We start from the raw sequence: 25,152 nt of genomic DNA on the forward strand, positions 1-25,152 counted from the left end.
TGTCCTTTGATGCATACAAGCTTTTATTTTATTATTTTTTTAAGATTTTATTTATTTATTCATGAGAGACACAGATTGAGAGAGAGAGAGAGACAGAGACACAGGCAGAGGAAGAAGCAGGCTCCCTGTGGGGAGCCTGATGTGGGACTCCATCCCGGGTCTCCAGGATCACGCCCTGGACCGAAGGTGGGCACTAAACTGCTAAGCCGCCCAGGGATTCCCTGCATACAAGTTTTTAATTGTGATATAGTCTTGCCAAATCCAATGCCATGAGTTCTTTTTCGTTATATTTTCTTCTAAGAGATTTTTGTAGGATTAAGTCTTTGATCCATTTGAGTTGATTTTTGTGTATGGTGTAAGGCGAGGGTCCAGCTTCATTATTTTGCATGTGGAAATTCAGTTTTCCCAGCATTATTTGTTGAAAAGACTGTCCTTCAACTCCCATTGAATGGTCTTGGCACACTTGTCAAAAATCACTTGGCTGGGGCAGCCCCGGTGGCCCAGAGGTTTGGCACTGCCTTCGGCCCAGGGTGTGATTCTGGGGACCCAGAATCGAGTCCCATGTTGGGTTCCCTGCGTGAAGCCTGCTTCTCCCTCTGCCTGTGTCTCTTTCTCTCTCTCTCTCTGTCTCTCATGAATAAATAAATAAAATCTTAAAAAAAAATCATTTGGCTGTATATCTGAGGGTTTATATCTGAGCTCTCTATTCTATTCCATGGTCTATATGTCTTTCCTTAGGCCAGTACCACTGTAGTTTTGTAGTCAGGATTGAAATCAGGAAGTATGAGGCCTCCAATTTTGTTCTTATTTTGATTTTATTGCATTGGCTATTCTGGGTCTCTTGAGATTTCATTTTTTTTCTCTTGAGATTTCAAATGAATTTTATGATAAATTCTATTTCTGCAAACAATGATTTGGGGATTCTTGTGCAATTATTTGTTAAGGAAGTACTTGCATTGTGAAGTGAGGGTGGCAGGACAAGGCAGGGGGACAAGCTGAACAGGGATGTGGTTTCTGCTGGAATCTGATCTGATGGGGAGCTCTGGAATGTGAATTATGCCATTTAGATCGTCCCACCCAGAATCCTGGGGGCGCTGGGCTCACATAGGTTATTGGCACGTCACCCCAGTGGTGAAGGGCATAACCTCCCAGGTGTCTCCAGGTGAGGCAGCTCCTCTCAAACCAGGGCAATCTTCTAGAGCAGACTGCAGCTGTGAGCTGTAAGCAGACAATCCTGGGGCACCTGGGAGATGCACCAGTCTGGTAAAGGGGATCTGCAACAGGAACCAATGGCATTTGCTACAAATAAGCCCCTCCAGAGTTATTATGCAGACAAATTTAAAGCACTGTACAAACATTGAATTCCCCTCCCTCAAACTTCTTAGAAAATAGTTCTTAAACCGTATAGCTATTTTTATTGAGTGCTTGTTATATGCTAAGAGCTATGCTATAAGCCTTTCACATTTTCTCCCATTACCCTGACAATTAACCTATGAATTAGGTACTACTGTTGTCTCCATTTTACACATGAGGAAATATGCTCAGGGAGGTAAAGGCATTCATCCAAGGTCACACAGCTTGAGGGAGTTGAGGACCAACCTGGTTGGCTTTTGTATTTGAGCCTGAGGTCCTAATCACCAGGCATCAGTTTCTCTCCCCAGAATTCACATGTATCTGGGGAATGAATGTGAGGCCTGAACTGAACTGGCCTATGTGGGAAAGACTCGCCAGACAGTGGGAAATGGTGTGTTTTGGAGCAGGAATCAAAAGGCACAACTTCATTCTACACTGGCTGACAACTCTGCAGGTCATCACACTGGTGCAAGGGTTTTGATCTGAATGGAGCCTTAGAACCCCAACAAGGCTGGTCACAACACTAAAGGCTGGGCCCCACTCCCAGAGGGTCCGATTTAGTAGGTCTTAGCTAGGAACTGAGATCTTGCATTTCTGACACGTTCCCAGGTGGTGCTGTTGTTGCTGATCTGGGGACTGATTTAGTGCATTGGAGCCAGATGAATGATTCTGCTGTATGCCTGCCCCATGCCAATCATGAAACAGTCAGGCTGAGGAATGGAGCCTCTATTCTGTTGGCTGAGGTGGGTGCCTGCTGCTCGTCTGCCTTATCTGAGAGGCCCAGAACCCCTGTGATACAAGGGCTCAGGCAAATGTCCCTGCCATCTGGAGCTGGAGTCTCCCTTGGAGCTGGGAGGCAGATGTCACCTAAGAGCAAAGGCCAGGAGACCGACTGTCTTAGGCCCAGAAATCTGGATAGAAGGTGGGGTCTGGGCCTTCACTTAAGCAGTACTTGCCAGCAAGAGCAGTTTTATTCTGAGTATGTATTATTGGGAGTAGCTTTAGCTGATTGAGATTGTGGGAGTGTTCCCAAGCCAGTGGTGTGCCTATAAACTGAATTTCAACTAAAACCCCCAAACCATAAGGGTGTATAGCGTGACAATATGTGACCAATTTCAACCCGTCAGTGTTTAAATAACAGGGTCCCCAAATTTCTGAACACTATCAATCTGCTCTTAGAACTAATATGAATAGTCTGTAGCACACCACTGTATAAAAGTCCTCAAACCACTGACACCTGCTATAACACGGATGGGTGAAGTATTATGCTGAGTGAAAGAAGCCAGACACAAAAGGTCACATGTTGCAGGATTCCATTGAGGTGAAGTTATCCAGAATAGGCAAATGCACAGAGACAGGAAGCAGATTAGTGTTTGCCAGGGACTGGGGAGGAGGGGAAATGTGGAATGACTCTCTAATGGTACAGGGTTTCCTTCTGGGGTGATGAAAATTCTCTGGAACCAGATAGAGGTAATGGTTATGCACTATTGTGAATGTATGCCCATGTTCACTGCAGCGTTATTCATGATAGCCCCAAAGGTGGGAGCAACGCAAGTGTTTATCAGTTGATGAATGGATGGATAATGAAAATGTGGTCCATTCACAAAATGGAGTACTATTCAGTCCTATACAGGAAGAAATGTCAATACATGCTACAACGTGGATAAGCCTTGAAAATGTCATGCTAAGTGAAATATGCCTGTCACAAAACAACAAATATTATATGATTCCACTTTTGAGATACTTGGAGTAGTCAGTATCATAGAGACAAAGCAGAGTAGCAATGGTCAGTGGCTGGGGGAGGAGGAATGGGGGGTTAGTGTTTAATGGGTTCAGAGTTTCTGTTTGAGAAGATGAAACAGTCCTGGAGATGGATGGTGGTGCTGGTTGAGCAACAGGGTGAACATATTTAATGCCACAGAACTATACACCTATGAATGATTACAATGATAAATTTTGTTATGTGTGTTTCACCATCCAAAAAAAGATCCTCGGGGATCCCTGGGTGGCGCAGCGCTTTAGCGCCTGCCTTTGGCCCAGGGCACGATCCTGGAGACCAGGGATCTAATCCCACGTCGGGCTCCCGGTGCATGGAGCCTGCTTCTCCCTCTGCCTCTGTGTGTGTGTGTGTGTGTGTGTGTGTGTGTGACTATCATAAATAAATAAAAAATTAAAAAAAAAGATCCTCAACCCTTAATACTGCCACAGATGTTACTGGAATCCATTTGTTCATTTATTCAACAAATATTTATTGAGCACCTGCCTTGTAGCACGTCCAAAGGTACTTGCTGGGATTTCCAAGGGATTTCCTACAGACTTAGGCTCCTTCCTGTGGAGCTCATAGTCTGCTGGGGAGGGGAGCAGGCATTTAAAAAGGTGCGTAGGGGCGCGCCTGGGTGGCTTAGTGGGTTAAGTGTCTGCCTTCGGCTCAGGTCATGATCCCAGGGTCCTGGGATCAAGCCCTGTGTCGGGCTCTCTGTTGAGCAGGGAGCCTGCTTCTCCCTCTCCCTTTGCCTGCTGCTCCCCCTGCTTGTGCGCTCTCTCTCTGTCAAATAAATAAATAAAATCTTAAAAAAATAAATAAAAAGATGTGTACATGTGTGTGTATCACTACATAGCTATCTTGTACATTGTAAGAAATGCTACAAATAACAAACACCATGGAAGGCTAGCTGGGTGTGTGTGTGACGTTTCAACTCTGCAGCCCCCTGAGTAAGGGGTGGTATTAAATGGGAAGGAATTGCAAACAGGTGGGACTCCTTGTCCCCCAAGAAGTAACCTCCCAATCAGAAGCATAAACAGCCCCCAAGATACTTGTAGGAGATGGAAATATAAAGAAGTATCAGATGAGTGAAGGTAATGGACATTTCCATGCATTCAGGGATAAAGGGAAGGTCGATGGATCACCCTTGACTCTGAGGGTAATATCACGGAAGGAAATGGCTATGTGGCCTGATAATCTTCCCTGAATCCTGCTTGTATCACACTCTCTTCTCAAGGACTGTCCAGAGCTCCACACCTCTTTTTGTGGCAAATAGTGACCACTGCAACTCGGAGGAAGGTAATCTGTGACAGCTTTCAAAATTTTAAGCACTCTGTGCTCCCACTCAGAATCGTGCTGCTGGCGATTCAATGCAGGGACAGACACGAGCAGGTGATGATTTACTGTACGAACAACTGCTGATAAGGATTGTTAGCTTACCATGCCAGGTGCCAGCTTTGTGCTCTGCATTGATTACCGTACGTAATCTCGCAGATTAGTGTTTGCTAATGGGGTGTCGTTAACCCCATTTTACAGATGAGGATAGTCAAGCACAGAGGGGCTAGGAGCTTACCTAAGGTCAGATAGTAGGTGTCTAAGCTGGACTTTGGCAAAGCCATCTGATTTCAGAGTCCCCACTCTCAGCCACTCTGCTATAGTCTCTTCTGGTGCTGGCAAGCTTTTGCAGCAAAACCAGAAACAATCATCATGAGGGGAATAATTACACGGATTATGGCACATCCACTTAGGAAAATGTTTTTAAAAATTGTTGATCAGTATCACAATATCACAACAGTCCAGGTGTCCACCAATGGATGAATGGATAAACAAAGTGTGGTGTGTATATACAATGAAATATGAAGCAGCCTTGAAAAAAGAGGAAATTCTCACACATGCCGCAATGTGGATGAACTTTGAAGATACCCTGCTAAATGAAATAAGTCTGACATGAAAGAGTTCACCTATATGAGGAAGCCTAAAATAGTCAAATTCACAGGAACAGAAAATAGAATAGCAGTTGCCAGGGGCTCAGGAGAAAGGGAGTCAGTTTATCTTTTTATTTTATCATTTTTTTAGATTTTATTTATTTATTCATGAGAGACACAGAGACAGACGCAGAGACATAGGCAGAGGGAGAAGCAGGCTCCCCATGGAGAGCCTGATGCAGGACTTGATCCCAGAACCTCGGGATCACGACCTGAACTCAACCTTTGAGCTTTGAGCCACCAGGTGCCCTAGGAGTTAGTGTTTAATGGGGACAGATTTTCGGCTGGAGAAGATGAAAAGTTCTGGAGATGGATGGTGGTGGTGGTTGTACAATAATGTGAATGTACTTAAGGCTGCTAATGGTATGCTTACAATTGTCGAAATGGCAATTTTTATTTTATGTATATTTTATCACAATAAACACACACAAACACAAGTTAATCCGTAAGAGCCAACAGGAAAAGACTGGGGCTTATTATTTTATTTTTTAGAGAGAGAGAGAGTGCAAGTAGGGTGGGAGGAGAGGCCAAAGGAGAGGGAGAAAGAGAACCTTAGCAGGCTCCACACCCAGCTCAGAGCCCAGCTCAGGGCTCGATCTCATGACCCTGAGATCTTGGACTTACCTGAAATCAATAGTCAGACATTTAACCAACTGAGCCACCCGGGTGTCCTGGGGTTTATTATTAAATACACTAGAATATGGCCTTGTAATCTAGGTCCTTTGTTACTAAGATTTAAATGTGATCTTGAACCAGGGGCCCCAGTATCCCCTACAAGCTTGTTGGAAATTCAGAGTCCCAGGCCCTAACCCAGACCTACTGAGTCAGCATCTGCATTTTAACCAGGTCCCCAGATAATTTGTGTGCGTGTTCAAGTCTGAGAAGTCCTGCTGCATTTATATTTCCACAGTTCTAGGTATTCTAGAAGGATCCCTAATAAATCAAAGACTGGTTGCTTCTGGGGGAAGAACTGCGTGGAAGGGGGACTTTTTGCATGGGAAGGGCATTTTTTTTTCTTGGACCTTTCTGTAATATTGACAATTTTTAACCTGCACATCTATTACTTTAATAATACATATAAATAATAATAGCAACTATTTACAGAGCTCTTATTGATCATGTGGCATCTGGTAAGCCTGTTGCAGATGCTTTCATCTGTGGAATGGGAATGACAATGGGCTTGCAGGACCACCGAGAAGGTTAATGGGAAAATCAGGAAAAAATGAATGCTAGCTTCCCTCAACCCGGCTCCATTCAAGTCACCTTTCTGCCTGAGCTTGGAGTACACTGACTTTGTGAAATGTGACTCCGAGAAAGTGGCTTACCTCCCTGCAGTTGTAAACCAGGATCTGTTCAAACTCCTTCTCTGGCACACCACTAGAAGCCAGGGCACCTTTATTTAGGAAAACTTGTTTTAAGACAGACATACAGAGAGACCTTTGACACTAAATGATACTCAGAAAGCCAGGCTACATCTTGAATCAGTCAGGTTCCTAAAAGTATTTATCAACCATCGGAGCCAAGATATCCCAAGCTGGGGGGTGGAAAAATGTGATATGAAAGATAAAATCGCAGTGACATACGTTAAGTGTGTGAGGGCTTTGAAACAGGTTGGCTCACAATTTCTTGGCATTTGTTGTGTATATACAGCATGTAATTTACCAAAATAGCAGAGAACATTTATTTCACATAATTTTGCTATTTAAAGAAGAGAAGAGCTCGAGGAGATGGCTGTCAGCTTAAAGGTCTTGTTTGCACCATCATGTAATTTGCTCCAGTAGCTTAAATTAGGGTCTGAGACTTGGTTAGGGTATATTAGATAAGATACTTCTTTTTTCATCTGAGCTTCTGGACTTGTATCCTCTGAGTTGACGAATCTACCAGACCAAAAAGGAAGCTTAGAGCTAACTGTGATTTTCACAGGGCGGCAGTTAGTGTCCTGTCATGGAGAGAGTTGGTCTGCCCCAGGGGAGTAGAGAGCCCAACTGTGGTAAACAGACTGATCTAGGTTTGGATCCCTTGTCTATGACAGTTGCTGTGCGACCCTGGGTGGGTTACTTTACCTCTCTGAGTCTTTGTCTCCTCCCTGATGGGATGGAGATGGTAATTCCCACCTCACAGGGTTGCCATGGAGATAAAAGGAGTCAATATAAACAGAGAGTGGCACAAACCCTGGCACAATCGTTCAGTGTTTCGTGTTTGCTGAGTGCTAACTGTTCTCTGAGTGCTGGGATAGATACCAAAGGGACAGAATAATAGATGAAGCCCCTGCCCTCATGGGGTGCGTGCTCTAGTTGGGGAGATGGTAAACAAAGAAACTGTAATACATTTGCACATGAATGGATCTTGGGAAGGAAACTGAATGGGTGCCAAGAAAAAGAACTACTGGAGGAAGGAGGAGTCAGAGTAGACCTCCCTAAGGAGGCTGAGATCAAGAGGGCAAGGAGAGTGGTGCACAGATTGGGGAGGGGAGTGTTGGGAAGAGCAAGGAAGATGGATGGTGCAAAGGCCCAGAGGTGGGATCCAAGTGTGGAGGTCAGAGAGACGGTCCAGATCATGCAGGGCTCTGGATACCACTGTGAGGATTTTCCATGTTATCCTGAGGCCAAGAGGACATCACTGAAAGTTTTCAAGTGGGCAGGAGAGGGTAGAAGATGATCAGAGTTGAGTTTTGAGAAATGAGTACACTCATCTGGTACAGGTTTCCACAAGAGGAGGAACAGATTGTGGAGAGTGTTTTAAAATATAGATTTTATTATTATTTAGGTATAGCAAGGCCAACAGATTAAGAGACGACTGCCAAGAAAAAATACACCTTGTTATACTCCCACATCATAAGAGGAGTAGCCCACCACACCTCAGGTGCCATATGGGGAAGCCCCTGAGCCAGTAAAAAGACAGAGGGAGTGGAGGGGAAAAGGTGGACAAGAGCCCTTATCCTGGTTTCCACAGGAAGGAACAGGTGAGGCAGGAGTTAACTCGTGAAGGGACAGTCCCTCCAGGGTCAGCAAGATGTCAAAACACTAGAATATAGAAAATCTAAGGCATGGTTGACACAGAAGGACAGCAAGAAAGGAGGCGGGGAGACCAGGGAGGAGGCTGTGTGATCAGCTGTGTGAGAGGTGATGGTGGGGTGGTAGGGGGACTATAGCAGAAGGATGGAGCTGAAGCTTTTGTCATTTGCCCTCCCCACCACCCACCAATCAGTAGAGGAAGACATCTTTCCTGGGAGACCTGTCTGCAAGGCGTAACAAGTGCTCACTTGTTTGGGGGACTCAGTTGGCAATGCTGATGACCAGCACCCCTCAGTTTTGTCCAAATGCTTAGCTGCGTTGTCACACTGGGGCTTCTTTGGAATCTAAGACCTATTGGCAAATGGGATTAGATGCTGTGGATCTGAAGCAGCAGAAATTGCCAAGATCCTTTAAAATAGGATTTGCTTTTTGTTTCCTTTGAGACAAGACCTGAGCACCAAATCACACATTGATCTGAGTGACTTGGGAAGAGTCTTTGCAGGGGCTGGACCTCTGTCTTCAAATATTTGAAGTTTGGGCATGTGAAAGATGATGTTTGTTAACTTGGACCCCAAGACCAGAGCTTGAACATCAGGGTATAGAGAAGAGGGAAGCAGATTTCAACACTGTCTGGGGAGCTGCCTTAGGTAGAGAAGTCCAGAGATGAAAAAAGCTGCTCTCGGAGGTAGTGGGCTCACCTTTGTGACAAATGGTCTAGGAGAGATGGGTATCCACCTGTGTGGACCAGGGATGATGATATTTAATATGTACCACTCTGTCATGCCTAAATGCTATATATACTTACTATCTTATATGATGATATAAATTCAACAGCCCTGGGAAGGAAGTGTTATTCATACCCCCAATTTATAGATAAGTAAATAGAAGCTCAGAGACATTACACCAATTGGCCCAGGTTCCCTGGATAGTATATAGTGTACTAGTGTCACTGGCCTGAGTAGTTTCACAGCCCATGATCTCAACTAATTAGCTGATGCTCCTCTGAGGCCAAGAACACCCCTAGGGAACAGATTAAAATGCCAATTCCTAGATCACTGTCCTGACCTGATGCTTGTGCATCTCTGCACAGTAAAGCCCAGAGATCTGAATTTTAATAAGCTATGGATGGTGGCCACAGATGTTTGAAAGCCACCACTTGATTCCCTCCTGCCCTGGATTGGGGAGACAAGGTATGAGGGAGTGTTTGGATACAATGGATTTTAAGGTCCTTTCCATTCCTGAATGTCTAGAAGTCTGTAATTAAAGGAAATTTTAGTTTTCTGTGGATTTTATTTGTTTATACTTTCCTGCCACCCCCATCAATCTGAATAGCATTGATTGTGCTCCCTGGATAATGGACCATTAGCTTATATTCTGGACAAAAGGTAACAATCACAAATAAATAATAGTTAACATTTATTAAGACCTTATCATGTGCTGATAGCTTCACTAAGCACTTGAAACTGAGGCCTGGAGAAGAAAAAATTACCTTCCCATTTGGCAGGAAAGGCAGGATTTAAATCCAGGTGTGCTTGAGTAGAGAGCCCTTGCACTTGATTTTTCTGTGCTATGGTTGCAGTGGAAGGAGGGTGGGGGACAGAAGTCTGTGCTACAACTCTCCAGGTAGTTTGTCTTTTTAATTTATTAATTCATTCAACAACGCATGCCACGAGGACCTTCTCTGTGTCAGACTCAGCTCTTGTCCTCATAGATCTTACAGTCTTTTACTAAAGGTATACTGAGGATGGAGGAAGGTGCACAACTTGCTGGTAGAAGATTAACTAGGGTCCTGACATGACTAAGGTCAGAGAAATGAAGTAGAAAGAGAGATCCAACGATGCTCTGGAAATGGAGAGACTGAATAATTTATTGACTACACTAAAATACTTTAGTGTCGTGGCTCTCAGTGGGGCACAATTTCTTCTCCTAGGGGACATTAGCAACGTCAGAGATATTTTTGATTGTCACAGCTTTGAGTGACAGGCTGTGACATCTAGTGGGTAGAGGCTAGGGATGCTGCTAAACATCCTATAGTGCATAGCACAGTCTCCCCACCACAAAGTATTATCTAGTCCAAAATGTGAATAGAGTCAAAATCGAGAAACCATGTACTACAGAGTAAAAGATAATTAATAACTATAACAATAATTTCCATAAGCCAGGATGATACCAGGCACACTCATCTAAAGAGCTTAGAATCCTAAAGCTGAAAATGCCTTCAAAGGTGACCCAGGGACCCCTTAGGTCTCAGGAAAGTGAATACATTGCCAAAGATCACACAGTGATTCACATACAGATCTACATAATTCTTTTGGACAGCCAGAGAAGTGTTTGATTGGGGCTATAAAGCTATTCTCTGGGCCAGCAGACTGTGAGACGATACTCCCTATAACCTAAGGTCACCCAAGCAATGGCTTCTTTGCAAGGGGACCTTCTTTCTTTGGCTCTCAGATATTTCCCCTTAAGTCACTAAAACACATATCCCCTAGAGGTGAGGCTGGCATGTGATTGAAATGATGAGGTGTGAACATCTTTGAGCTTAAGGTTTTAAAAGGTTTTGGTGGGTTGACCTTGAGGATCCCTAGGTGATTAAAATAACTCTTTGCTTTTTGCCTGAAGTAAATGATAATGAACCCCTATCTCTTCTCCTAGGCCAGGATTCTCCCCCTTTGGGGAACATTTTCTTAGTGTTCTGAAAAGGAGGCCTTGGCTTCCAGGTGATGTTGGAGGTTAAGGGAAACAAATCTAGAGTGGAGAGAGACAAATAACACCAGCACTTTTCATCGAACCCTTACTTGGAGCCAGGTGTTGTCCTAAGAACTTCCCAATAATGACTATCTTGATCCTCGCAACAGCCCTGCCGTGTAGATACTGCCATTATCGTGACTTTATGGAGGAACACCCAGCCCATGGGAGATGAAGTCACTAGTCTAAGGCCACCCAGATTTTCAAACCCAGGTCTACCTGCCTCAGAGCCCACATTTTGACCCTTGCTGCCAGTTAAGCCCAGCAGAAATGGGACAGTGGGAGATTCATTGAGGTAGTGGACTTAAGTTTAATCTTGAAAACAAAGCTTATGAGAAGGGAGGGAGATAGAGAATGGATTGGGCAAACACAGGATAAAGTTCAAGCTCATTGTCACATACTATGGGGCTCTATATGGCCTGGTCCTTGTCATCCTGTGCAGCCTCCCTCAAGCCACTAGTTTATTATGTTCCCTCCACTGACCTGATTTTGAGACACAATACTTTTTTCCACTACAGTGCTTTTGCCTATACTATTTCTTTTGTCCATAATATTCCTCATCCCATCTCTTTCCTTGGATGACCTACACCTACACATCTCTGGGGGCTCAACTGGCAATGTTACTCCCTCATGGAAACCTTCACTGATTCTCCCCTTCCCCCATCTAGAACTTGTCTCATTGCACCCTGTGCTTGTCCTTTGCAGCCCTTAAAACAATTCTCATAATTATTGTGCAGTGATGTGTTCAATGTCTACCTTTCTCAGCACCAGACCAGTAATGTCTGTTAGAATTTTCTGCAGTTACAGAAATCTCTTAGATCTGTGCAGTCCAACATGGTAGCCCCTAGCCACATGTAGCCATCGAGCACTTGAAAAGTGATTAGTGCAACTGAGAAAATTATTTTTCACATTTCACATATTTTATTTCTAAATTATATTTTATATTGTATATTATACTATAGAAATGATTTTATATACAAATTATATAATTTAAGTTGAAATTTAAATAGCCACATATGGCTAGTGACTACCATATTGGACATTGCAGCTCCAACTTGTGACTTCCTTGAAGGCAAGGATTATACCTATCTTATTCAGTTGTAGAATTCCTTGTACCTAGGATGGTGTCCAAATGAATAAAATAAATCAATCAACCAATCAACCAATGTAGTCTACAAAAGTTGCTTTCAAGAAATCATCCTAGAAAGGAGAGATCTAGAGAAGTCTGACTTGCACAGGGTCACACAATAAGGCAGAACTAGATATAAAATCTTAGCCTTTGGAATTTCCTGTACATGTGCCTAAATGGACAGCAGGAGAAAAGCAGAGGTTGTTTGGGGCCTGAAAGGAATCATCCTAGAGCTGTATGAATGAGCTTCCAAGTGCAAGGAGGGACTGTTTTCTTAGGCACTCTCATCCCTTTTCCCCCTCCTCGAACCCTATAAACTACTTAGTGGCTTATAATCTATTAACACTTGGCTTCCCATAGGACTGAGCCTGTTCCAAAGTCCACTCTTGCCAACCCTCTACAAGGCATTCTGATTTTTTTTTTTTTAAAAAAAAACCATATTGCTCTCAGGAAATCTGCTGCCTGCAATCTGTGCACAATATACACAGGGTGTGGTTTAAAAAACATCTAAGTCGTGACTTGTAACCCACTCAGATTCACGTGGCTATTCCTTTTATTTCACTCCTTTTTTATAAATAGAAGTCAACACATTTCAGGGCTAATTTTGACTCCATTCAAATTGCAGATTACAATTCTGAAGATTCCAGAATAGGGAGCCTATATATTTTTATAACAATTTTTAAGATGTAATAATAATATTAGTTTATATATATGTTGAATGCCTTGTTTACCAAGCATTCAGCACACATTATCTCACTTGATCATTAGAGTAACTCTGTGAATCAAGGACTATTGTGAGCCCCGTTTTAGGGTGAGGGAAACTCAGTCTTTTTTTTTTTTTTTAAGGTTTTATTTATTTATCCATGATAGACATAGAGAGAGAGAGAGAAGAGAGAGAGAGAGAGGCAGAGACACAGGCAGAGGGATAAGCAGGCTCCATGCAAGGAGCCTGATGCGGGACTCGATCCTGGGACTCCAGGATGGTGCCCTGGGCCAAAGGCAAGCGCCAAACCGCTGAGCCACCCAGGGATCCCCGAAACTCAGTCTTAAAAAGGTTAGGGCACTTGCTCAAAGTCAAATAACCAAAAAGTAGCAAAGCCAGGATCTGAACTCATGTCTGTCTTACTCAAGAGCCGATACTCTTAGCCAGAACACAATTTGGCCTCTCTAATCGATATTACGTGTATTTATGTGTTAAAGTATCAGAGAGAATAATCAAGAAATTTGACCTGCAGTTTAGGAAAAGATTACTTTTTATTCTTGTACTTCTTTTTGAACTTTTAAACCCTATATATAGATTATATTAGTATATTCTACATTAGTATAAAAACTAAATTAATTTTTAAATTTAAATAAATAAAAACCTCTTATTATTTTTATCTTCTTTTTAATCCAGAGAGGAATTGTCACAATAGTGTCATATCTATACCTGAATAGATTAAATATACATGAATCTCTGAGTAAATCTGTAAAGTTCACATGCTCTGACATTATTTGAAAATTTATCTCAGTAAACTGCAGTTCTGATATGTACTCTATTTTTATTCTAAATACCAGATTTCATATTTCAGTTTCTGCATTATTTTTTATTTTGAGATAATAGGTTGTTTTTTTTTTAAACATTATATTTATTTTCAATGAAAATGGTAGGTTTCCCTCGAGAGATTTACACTCAGATATGTACATGTTTATGTATTCATACTTCGACCTCTGGATATTGTAACTGAACATCCTTTGGCATTTGTGAAATAATGCTGTATTACATAAGATATGCTATTTGTGGATCAATTAATAAAAACTTAAAAGTGGAATTTAATTAAAATTTTTAAATGAAAATTAATTTTACTCCAATTGAGAAGTAAACATTAACAATACCCTTCAGTATTCAGAGCCTCAGAGAGCTGTATCTGTCACACTAAAAGTCACTTGGGAGAATTTCTCCATGGTTCAGAGAGGAAGAAAAAATTTTAAGTCAGGAAAATATACATACACTAACAATGATGTATCCTTTCCAACAATCCAGACAGTGCCTACTCTTACCATCCAAATGGCTACTGCTTCTAAAAATCAAAACAAAAAATCCCCATTAGTGCCCATATCTCATAGTCTGGAGATCTGCTTAACAAATCACTGGCTTGTAGTAGGAGGCATCTGTAAGCCCCTCTACGTGGCCTGTGGCCTCTGTCCTTTCCATTGCTTGGTTGTGTTTCCCAAGATTCTGAGAGCAAATCTGATATCCCTTAAAAATTCCTATCCTCTCGCTTTGTATTCCTGATGTTCTCAAGGATAGCCATCGACAGAGTCTCACTCTAGCTAGCTGTTACAAAAACCTTTCATTCAGAAGAAGGCAAGCGGTTTCAGCCCTCTCATTCACACACTTCATAAACAACAATACTTTGCCCAAACCTCCCCTCTGGGAAGGTATTCTGGCTTTTTTAGAAACCACTTTGCAACATCAGTACCGTTCCCTTCCAGAAGACCTTGCAGAAAAATTAGGAATTTCACGGCATAGGAGGAAAGGCTGGGAAAAAAAAAAACCGATGTCATCGCGTGGACTCATCAATTCAGTCCACATTTCGAAACAGCAGCTAACGCTTCCTTAAAACACCAGACCTCGACATTTCCCTTTAGGATTGCGAGCGATTGAAAGGGGGAAACATAACCCCTCTCGCTCCCCCTGAAGATTCTGACGGATCTGAAAAATGGAACTGAGTCAGGGATGCAGAGGCTGGACTGCTGGAGTAGGAAAATGGCTTGTGTCCTCGGGGCCTAAGTCTTTCCTCCCAAACAGTCCCTTTTAAATTCAAGAAGCCGTGCACGGATGCCCCCCTGCAGGGTCTCGCCTTGCAAAGGGAAGCCTGTCTGCCTCGCCCTCGCCCTCGCCCTCGCCCCCAGGATACTCACGGCAGCTGCCTTAGCTGGAATAAGTCCTCCTCCATGTCCGCGCTGCGCAGGACGAGCCCTTTTCATGGCCCTTACATGGTGTTGGTGGAGGCCGGGCGGCCGGGCTTCAGCACCGGGGGGCCGGACAGCTCCCGCGCCGCTGCCTCCCTCGGCGGCAGCTGCTCGGGGGAGCCGCCGCGGACCAGCCCCCGAGACAAAGCGGCGGCCGCCGGGAGAGTGGGCGGAGAGGAGGCGGCCGGGGCAGAGCGAGCCGCGCGGGGGGCGGGGGCGGGGGCGGGGGCGGGGAGAGCCCTTCTGCTTAGAGGAATTTACAGGCTCTCTCTGGTTGGCGACGTTGTCCTGGGTGCCTATAGGGCGCACCAGCCTGTGAAATGGCTGTCGAGGTACCAATGAGCACTCTTCGGTTGACAACGCCTCTCTGAATGTTTATTTGTGGGGATTCATTAATGTTGACATCGGCGTAATATTCCTGACAGCCAGGCTGGTGTAGCAAACGAAGGGAATGAACAATGCAAAGATGCAGGCATGCATTGAAAATGTTGTTTATTGAGCACCTACTGTATGCCAGGCGCTGCGCATATGTGAAGCAAGTTAGACATGTCATTGTCATCACGGAGCTGTCTGGTCTAGGGAAGTGAATCCAGGAAAAAAAAAAAAATATATATATATATATATGTATACGAAGGCCAAAGATCACTCATTCATTCCTTCAGTGAGCAAGTATTATTGAGTGATTTCTACAGCTCTGACGCTGGGAAATCAAAGATTAATAAAACTAAATCCCTGCCCTCAAAATCCTCCCCTGCCTATGGTTTCCCCATCTTCCTCCAGCTAGAATGTCTGCCTTCTTTAGAACTTAAGCTCCATAAAGGTTTGCAACTTTTGCTGATGTACCCCCCCAAGGGCCTAGAACTATAAAACTTTATTTATGTACACTGAAACTGGAATTTAATAACCCTCACTAAACTCAACCCCAGGGCTTAGCATTGTGTAAACTCAATACATGCTTGTTAAACTGGAAGCGAACTGATTTTTCATTCAGGTGAATAGGATTCAGTATCTATTTTAATCCCTGAAGAGCAAGGGTAGTGATTTCTATTAGAGATGGCAAGTTGGAGGTCCATTGGTAGTGTGTCCAACTCATCCTAGTTTGCCCAAGACTTTGAGTTTTGCACTGAAAGTTCCAAGTCATGGGATGCCATGAGTCCCAGGCAAGCTTTGGCAGTTGGTTAGTCTACAACCAAAATCCCTATCCACAGAGAGATTTATTTTGAGTAGCCTGAAGGGTTAACAAGAATAAAGTGTAAAGATTCAAAACTACGAAACCCTTAGAAGAAAGCGTAGAAGTAGATCCTTATGACCTTGAGTTAGGCAGTGTTTTCTTAGACATGACATCAAAAGCATAAGTGACAAAAGAAAAAAATTAGATACATAGGACAGGATCAAAGTTAAAAGCTTTTCTGCCTCAAAGGATGCCATCAAGAAAGTGAAAGACAGCCCATGGCATGGGAGAAAATATTTGCAAATCATATACCTTATAAGAGACTTACTTCAAACAGTGTAAAGAACTCTTACAACTCAATAATAAAAAGACAATGTAATTTAAAAATGGATAGGGACGCCTGGGTAGCTCAGAGGTTGAGCATCTGCCTTGGGTTCATGTCAAGGCATGATCCCAGAGTTCTGGGATCAAGTCCCACATTGGGCTCCTCGCAGGGAGTCTGCTTCTCCTTCTGCCTATGTCTCAGCCTTCTGTGTCTCTCATGAACAAAAAAATAAAATCTTCTAAAAATTATTTTAAAAACCGGACAAATAATATGACTAGATATTTCTGCAAAGATGTGTGACTAGCTGGGGCACCTCGGTGGCTCAGTCAGCTAAGCATCTGACTCTTTTTCTTTTTTTTTTTTTTTCTTTTTTTTTTTAACTCATAAAAGACACAGAGAGGCAGAGACACAGGCAGAGGGAGAAGCAGGCTCCATGCAGGGAGCCCAACTCGGGACTCCATCCTGGGTCTCCAGGATCACACCCTGGGCTGAAGGTGGCGCTAAACCCACCCCTGAGCCACCTGGGCTGCCTTCGTTCTATCTCTCTTAAATAAATCAATAAATCTTTTTTTTTTTTTAAATGTGTGACTAGCTAATGAGTACTTGAAAAAATGCATAACATCATTTAGTCATTAGGGAAATGCAAGTCAAAACAACAATGAGATAGCACTCTCTGGGGGCACTTGGGTGGTTCAGTGGTTGAGCATCTGCCTTCAGCTCAGGTCATGATCCCAGGGTCCTGGGATCAAGTCCCACATTGGGCTCCCCACAGGGAGTCTGCTTCTCCCTCTGCCTATGTCTCTGCCTCTCTCTGTGTGTCTCTCATGAATAAGTAAATAAAATCTTAAAAAAAAAAATGCACTCTCTGCCCACTGGAATGCCTAGAATTAAAAAGACAGACAATAACTAGTGTTGGTGAGGATGTGGACTGGATATTCCTCTCATACACAAGTCCTGGGAATGTAAAATGGTGCAACTGCTGTGGTGAACAGTTGGGTAGTTTCTCAAAAATTTAACACAGGGTTACCCAGCAATACCACTCACAGGCATATACCCAAAAGAAATGAAAACACAGTGCACACAAAACCTGTACACAAATGTTCATAACATCATCCCTCATAATAGCAAAGAGTGGAAACAGCCAAATGTTCATCAAGTGATCATCAAATTATACACTCAGAAGAGTGAATTGGAAGTGCCTGGGTGGCTCAGTCAGTTGAATGTTGGTATCCTGATTTTGGCTCAGGTCATGATCTTGGCTCCACGTGGGGCTCAGGGCTCAGCACTGAGTGTGCTTGAGATTCTTTCCCTCCTATTCCCTCTGCCCCTCCCCCTGCTCATGCTCTCTCTCTCAAATAAATAAACAAATGAATAAATAAATAAATAAAATCTTAAAAAAACAAAACACAAAATAAAAAAGAGTGAATTGTGTGGTAATTATATTTCAACAGAGCTGTTCTTTTGTTTTTTTTTTTAATTAATTTTTATTGGTGTTCAATTTACCAACATACAGAAAAACACCCAGTGCTCATCCCGTCAAGTGTCCACCTCAGTGCCCGTCATCCATTCCCCTCCAACACCCGCCCTCCTCCCCCCTTCCACCACCCCTAGTTCGTTTCCCCGAGTTAGGAGTCTTTATGCAGAGCTGTTTTTTTTAAAAAAAATGATTTTCAACAATTTTTAATAATAAATAATAAAATTTGGCTTCCAATTTTTCAACATTTCAACAGAGAGATTTCACATAATAGGATTATCAGCTTCTTGGGGAAGAAGGAAGCAGTGTTCCTCTACTGGGTCTGCCTTTCTCTCTGGCCACTAGCAAGTGGAGACTTGAAGCAGCCTGCCTGCCACTATCAAGGCAACAGTCAGCCTACAGCAAGTTTCCCACATTTAGCTTCCCTCACTCCTCTGGAGACTTTTGAAGTACCCCTGAAAACTGGGAGAACAGTACTTAGTACATAATAGATATTTTAAAAATCATAAAGCATTAATGTTTTCTCTTCTTTCTTAGAAATATGGTTATATTTTTCTAAAGCAGTGGTTTCCACCTTTGAGTGTGAGTGAGCATCCCCCAGAGGGCTTGTTAACATGCAGATGGTTGTGTGCCACCCCCAGAGTTTCTAATTCAGCAGGTCTTGGTAAGGTCTGAGAGTTTCCATTTCTAACAGGAATGGTACTGATTCATGATACTGATTCTGTTGGTCTGGGGACCACACTGAGAACCCCTGTTCTAAAGTTTTATCTGGATGAGATTATCAGCCAAGAAAAATATGACCCATGTTTGTTTATGTCTCTGATCTTTGAGACATCCTTGAGCAGATATGAATATTATAAAGGCAGTTACTTTCAGCTCAACACATTATCCATCTGTCTGGGAAATGGGGGCATGCCAAAAGCCAGATGGGTTTTATTTCACATCAGAGTAATGCATCATGATCTCTCCTCTCAGATTCTTAAAACAAAACCTATAGGGGCTGGAATAAAGACTGACAAGCTGCCCTGTAGCCTGAAATACTGAATACAATTATATGCTATGAACAAGTGATTCTCCTTTCAACTGTGTTCTGATTCCTATTATTATTAAGGCAATATTCCATTAGTTATAAAAAGGGCACTTAATTGTTTAAAAGGAAGCCTGTGGATTTAAATTCATAAAGAGATTTGTCCTTTTTTTTTCCCCTTTGGAACTGAAATTAGATAAAAAAACCAAAAAGGGCAAATAAGTCTTTGGTGGTAGATCCCAGCTCTGCTTGCCATGCTGGTAGGATGGCACTTCCATCTGGAGTCATTCCCAGGTCCCTGGCATTGTGCTGGGGCTGTTAATTACCTACTGACTTTACCCAGGAGCCAGTAGAAAAGGGAGGCTTGGCTAGGAGGGTAAGCCCTTGTTAAAAAATATAAAGGCATACGACTTCAAAGAGGCTCTTGGTTAATACATCTCCTTCTTTTATGAAACACAAGATGTCTAATCTACAATGAAAGAGGCCTGAAGAGGGCAGAGAAAACCTATTTTCCCCTTCAATTCTGTCCTCTTTTTCTTCCTGTATTTTGGGGCAGCTGGCTCAAAGACAAACTTTGAAGCGCTCCTAATAAAACCATCTCATCCCTCAGACATTGTGTTTCCAGAGGGACATAAAATAAGCAAGAGGTAAATGTGAATCAGTGCCCAGAACACCTATCCAGACCTAGGAAAGAGATTATCAAGCAGAAGCAGTTCAAGACATCTGAGTCAACATTGAGGAAGTGATGGTATTTTCTCTGCAGTCTTGTATTTTCAATTTCTTTCATTCAAAGTGTTTGGCGCCTGGGTGGATGGGTGGTTGAGCATCTGCCTTCAGCTCAGGGAATGATCCTGGGTCCTGGGATGAAGTCCCACATTGGGCTCCCCTCAGGGAGCCTGCTTCTCCCTCTGCCTATGTCTCTGCCTCTCTCTCTGGGTCTCTCATGAATAAATAGAATCTTAAAAAAATAAAGAAATAAAAAAAATAAAAAAAAACCCAAACAACAAATTATTTCCTATTTTCCCTTGTCAATTCTTTATTTACCTGTTTATTATTTAGAAATGTGTTATCTAGTTTCTATTCCAGGTTATTCTATTCCAGTAACTATTCCTAGTTATCTAGTATCTATTCCAGGTATTTATTAGGTCATGATCCCAGGGTCCTGAAATCGAACCCCGTGTTGGGCTCCCTGCTCAGTGGGGGACTCTTTCTGCTAGTGTTATCTAGTTTCCAGGTATTTATTAGTTTCCCAAATTTCCTTCTGTTACTGATTTCTAACTTCATTGTAGTTGTGTCTTTGAATCTAAAATGAAACTCTCGTAGACAGCATATAGTTGAATCATATTGTCTTGTCCATTCTGCCAATCTTTGGATTTTAGAGAGTTTAGTTCATTTACATTTAATATAATTGAGGCGCCTGGGTGGCTCAGTCAGTTAAGCGTCTGCCTTCCGCTCAGGTCATGATCCCAGGGTCCTGAAATCGAACCCCGTGGTGGGCTCCCTGCTCAGTGGGGAGCCTACTTCTTCTTCTCCCTCTACCTGCCACTCCCCCTGATTGTGCTTTCTCTCCCTCTATCAAATAAATAAAATCTTTTAAAAAATAAAGTTAATGTAATCATGGATCATGTAGAAAACAAATTACGTTTTATGTCTGTTTTGTTCCTTGGTTCCTCCATCACTGCCTTGTTTTGTGATATATGTATTTTCTAGTGTACCATTTTAATTCCCTTGTCATTTCTTTTACTATATATATTTTTTAGTTATTTTCTTAGTGGTTGCCCTGAAGATTACCATTAACATCTCAATTTATAACAACCTAGTTTGGATTAATACCAACTTAATCTTATTATTCTACAAAAACTTTGCTCCTGTGTATCTTCATGTCTCCCACGTTTTAAATTGTTATGGTTATAAATTACATTTTTATGTATTGCATAGGCACGCAATGTTCAACATAGATTTACAATTATTGCTTTATGTAGTTGTCTTTTAAATCAGAAGACAAATACGAGTTACAAACAGAAACCACATTTTTCATTTTTTAATATTACCTTTATAGTACCTTTAGTAATGCTCTTTATTTCTTCAGGTGGGCTTGAATTACTAACTAGTGTCTTTTATATTTTGGTCTGAAAAATTCCCTTTAGTATTTCTTGCAGGGCAAGACTGCTAGAAACAAATTTCAGTTTTTGCTTATCTGGGAATGTCTTAATTTCTCCTTCATTTTTGAAGAGTCATATTGTCAGATATAGGATTCTTGTTTAAAAGGTTTTTTTTCTGGGGATCCTGGGTGGTTCAGCGGTTTAGTGCCTGCCTTCTGCCCAGGGCATGATCCTGGGAGTCCCAGGATCAACTCCCAGGATCAGGTTCCAGGATCTAGTCCTGCATCAGGCTCCCTGCATGGGGCCTGCTTCTCCCTCTGCCTGTGTCTCCGTCTCTGTCTCTCTCTCTGTGTGTCTCTCATGAATAAATAAATCTTAAAAAAAAAACAGGTTTTTTTTCTTTTACAACGTTGAATATATTATCTACCACTTTCTGTACCCTATAGTTTCTGATGAGAAATCAGTTGTTAATCTCATTGAGATCCCTTTCATATGTCACCTCTCTTTCTGCTTTCAAAATTCTCTGTTTTTTGACTGCTTATTTATGTGTCTAGGTGTGGATAAAGAAGTGAATCCTCCTTGGAATTCACTGAGTTTCTTGGATGTGTAGATTATTGTTTCCCATCACATATTGGAAGTCTTTAGCCACTATTTTTTCAAATATTCTTTCTGTCCCTTTTTTCTCTTCTTTTCTGGGAGTCTCATTGTGTATATGTTATATGCTTGATGGTGTTTTAAGGTCTCTAAAGCTGTATTCAGTGTTCTTTCTTTATTTTTCTTTCTATTCCTAAGATGGATAATTTCAATTTTTGTGTTCATTGATTCTTTCTTCTGCCTGGTCAAATCTGTTGTGGAGTCCCTCTAGTGAATTTTTCATTTCAATTGTTCTTTTCAAGTCCAGAATTTCTATTTGATGTCTTTTCATAATTTCTATCTCTTTTTAAAAAGATTTTATTTATTTATTCATGAGAGACACACACAGAGAGATAGAGGGAGAGACAGAGGCATAGGAAGAAGCAGGCTCCATGCAGGGAGCCTAATGTGGGACTTGATCCTAGGACCCAGGGATCACATCCTGAGCTGAAAGCAGACGCTCAACTGCTGAGCCATCCAGGAGTCCCAATTTCTATCTCTTTATTAACATCCTGTATTTGGTGAGACGTTGTTCTCATTCTTTCCTTTAGCTACTAGTATAGGAAGAATCTGCCCAGTTTTCCTGAGTCAGGAAAAACCCAGCTCTCTTTCCCGTGTTTCTCTTTTACTTTTCAAACTGCTACCACATTCATCACAGTTCTGTCACCAGATTTCTAATACCATGATCTCTCATAGCAAGCAATTGTCTGTAACATCAGCTAGATGTCTTACAATTTAATTCAATCTTGACAGTATTTACCTGGAGATAATGTCAGATCCCACAGGTTAAGGGCTCAGTCCCAAAAACTGCTTCCACTCCACTACAGATACCAGTTGCAATTAGTAGGTCCCCAGGTTACCTGTAACTTCTGTCCAATTTGGCTATAGACTAGAGGCTCGCATGACCCTCTTCTCGGGTTCAATTAATTTGCTAGAGTCTTTCACAGAACTTTGGGAAACAGTTCCTTACATTTATCAGTTTATTAAAGGATGTGATAAAGGATACAGATGAACAGCCAAGCATACAAATACATAGGGTGAGGACTGAGAGTGTCCCAAGTGTGTAGGGGCTTCTTGTCCCCATGGAGTTGGGTTGCATTTGCCAACTTGGAAGTTCTCCAAAGCCCTACTATTGGGATTTTATGGAGGCTTCCTCATATAGGCACGATCAATTATTAACTCCACTTCTAGCCCCTCTTCCCTCTCTGGAGGATGAAGGGTAGAGCTGAAAATTCCAACCTTCTAATCATGGCTTGGTCTTTCTGGTGATCAGCTTCCATTCAGAGCCCACTCAGAGTCACCGCAGCAGAATGAAAGATGCTCCTAGTGGTCTTATCACTTCGGAAATTACAAACTTTCCAAGAGCACTGTGCCAGAAACTGGGGGCAGATAACAAACACTTTGGAAAACTATCTGGCAATTTCTGGAAGCAATGTGCTAAGATCTTACAAGACTACTGTTTGAACAGGAGTGGGTGACTTTGTCATTTTTAGTGGGGAAAAGCAAAGAAAAGAATCCAGTCATTATTTGACAAGACACAAATTAACATCAAATAGGAGGCAACATACACAATTAACAATATTCATGCTCTAAAAAGCCTATAGGGGCTTGTTAGTTTAAGAAAGTGAATATACACAATGTATGAACTGATCAGTCATATAAATTATGTAATGATTACTGCAATTGCTTATTGCAAATTATTTTATAAAGGACTTACATTGAACAGCTACCTAGGAAGGGTTAAAGGTGGGCTGATTGTCCTGAGGATTTGGAGTAGGAGGAGCTTAAAAGCTGAGTTTTAGGATTCCTCTGGAGACTGGAGATCAACCAGGATATAAGTTACAAAGGTTGCAATAATTCAGAAGTATTGCATAAAGAAAGACAAAATATTTTAAAATTAATTAATTAATTTATTTATGATAGTCACACACACAGAGAGAGAGAGAGAGAGAGAGAGAGAGAGAGAGAGAGAGGCAGAGACACAGGCAGAGGGAGAAGCAGGCTCCATGCACCGGGAGCCCGATGTGGGATTCGATCCTGGGTCTCCAGGATCAGGACCTGGGCCAAAGGCAGGCGCCAAACCGCTGCGCCACCCAGGGATCCCCAAGAAAGACAAAATTATATATAATCTTCTTTTTTAAAAAAGATTTTATTTTATTTATTCATGAGAGACAAAGAGAGAGAGAGACAGAGACACAAGCAGAGGGAGAAGCAGGGTCCATGCAGGGAGCCCAACATGGGACTCGATCCGGGTCTCCAGGATCAGGACCTGGGCCAAAGGCGGCACTAAACGGTTCTGAGGCACCCAGGCTGCCCTATATAGTCTTCTCTTAAAAATTGTGTTTTTTTGCGACGCCTGGGTGGCTCAGTGGTTGAGCATCTGCCTTTGGCTCATGGCATGATCCTGGTTTGGGGATCGAGTCCCGCATTGGGCTCCCTGCTAGAATCCTGCTTCTCCCTCTGTGTCTCTGCCTTTCTCCCTGTGTCTCTCATGAATAAATAAATAAGATCTTTAAAAAAATTGTTTTTTTAACTGTATAAGAAATATAAATCATCATTAAAGAAATTAAGATAACATGCAAAAGCATTCAGAAGAAAATAAAAAAGTACTATATACCACAAAGAGATAAACAGAGTTACTACTTTGGGAGTATATCCTTCCAGTTATTTTTTGATGCTGGGACACCCATACTTAAATATCTTTTTACATATTTGAGATCATATTTATCCCATGGTGGCTTGCTTTTTTTCACTTTTTTACAAGCTTCTAATGAACATTTCTGACCAAAAAGAATGTCAATTTTGATACTATTTCCCTTGTTTTTCAGGTTTTAAATTTTTAATTATATTTTGCATAAATAATGCATGCCCATGGTACAAAATTCACAAAGGACAAAAGGATGTCTTTCCCTGTCCTCTGTAACACAGTTCCCTTACAAGAGGCAAGCTGTGTTCCCAGTTTCTTGATTCTCTCTATATTTATAAACACTTAATTTTTATTCTCTCTCACAAATGACAGCATTCCATTTAATTGTCCTGCACCTTACTGTTTTCTCTCAACATCTTAGAATATTCCTTGTCAATCCACAAAGAGCTGGCTCATTTATTTACATGGTACACAGTACTTTGCTGTGCAGGGTTACCATAATTTTGCTGAGTATTTAGGTTGCTTCTAATCTTGTAGTATTAGCAAGGAAGACCGCAATAATTATCTTTATTCCTCTATGTGTATGATAAATACTTATGTCACAGAATATGCAGATTAAAAATTTCTCTAACAAGTTCAAATTGCCTTGGATGGAGATAGTCATGTGCAAGAATGCCTACTTCCTCATATAGTTGACATCGTTGTGCGTTGTATTTTTCATGCTTTCAATCTGATATATATTCAATCAGAGAAAGAGAGACAGAGACTGAGAGATCATTTTTAAGGTATTGGCTCATATGACTGTGGGAGTTAGCAAGTCCAAAATATTC

General features: G+C 42.0%; 1 protein-coding gene across 1 annotated transcript in view; it reads right to left on the reverse strand.

The window, feature by feature from the left end:
* Window positions 1-15,312, reverse strand: part of SVOP (SV2 related protein) — a 71,365-nt gene extending 56,053 nt beyond the window's left edge. Inside the window, exon 1 of the mRNA XM_025986616.2 lies at window positions 14,893-15,312. Within this exon, the coding sequence (XP_025842401.1) occupies window positions 14,893-14,927 (35 nt within the window). The 5' untranslated portion in view covers window positions 14,928-15,312. The remainder of the gene's footprint in view (window positions 1-14,892) is intronic.
* Between the last annotated feature and the right edge of the window lie 9,840 nt (window positions 15,313-25,152).

This window comes from Vulpes vulpes, chromosome 10 (genome assembly GCF_048418805.1).
Source record: "Vulpes vulpes isolate BD-2025 chromosome 10, VulVul3, whole genome shotgun sequence".
Classification (NCBI taxonomy): Eukaryota; Metazoa; Chordata; class Mammalia; order Carnivora; family Canidae; genus Vulpes; species Vulpes vulpes.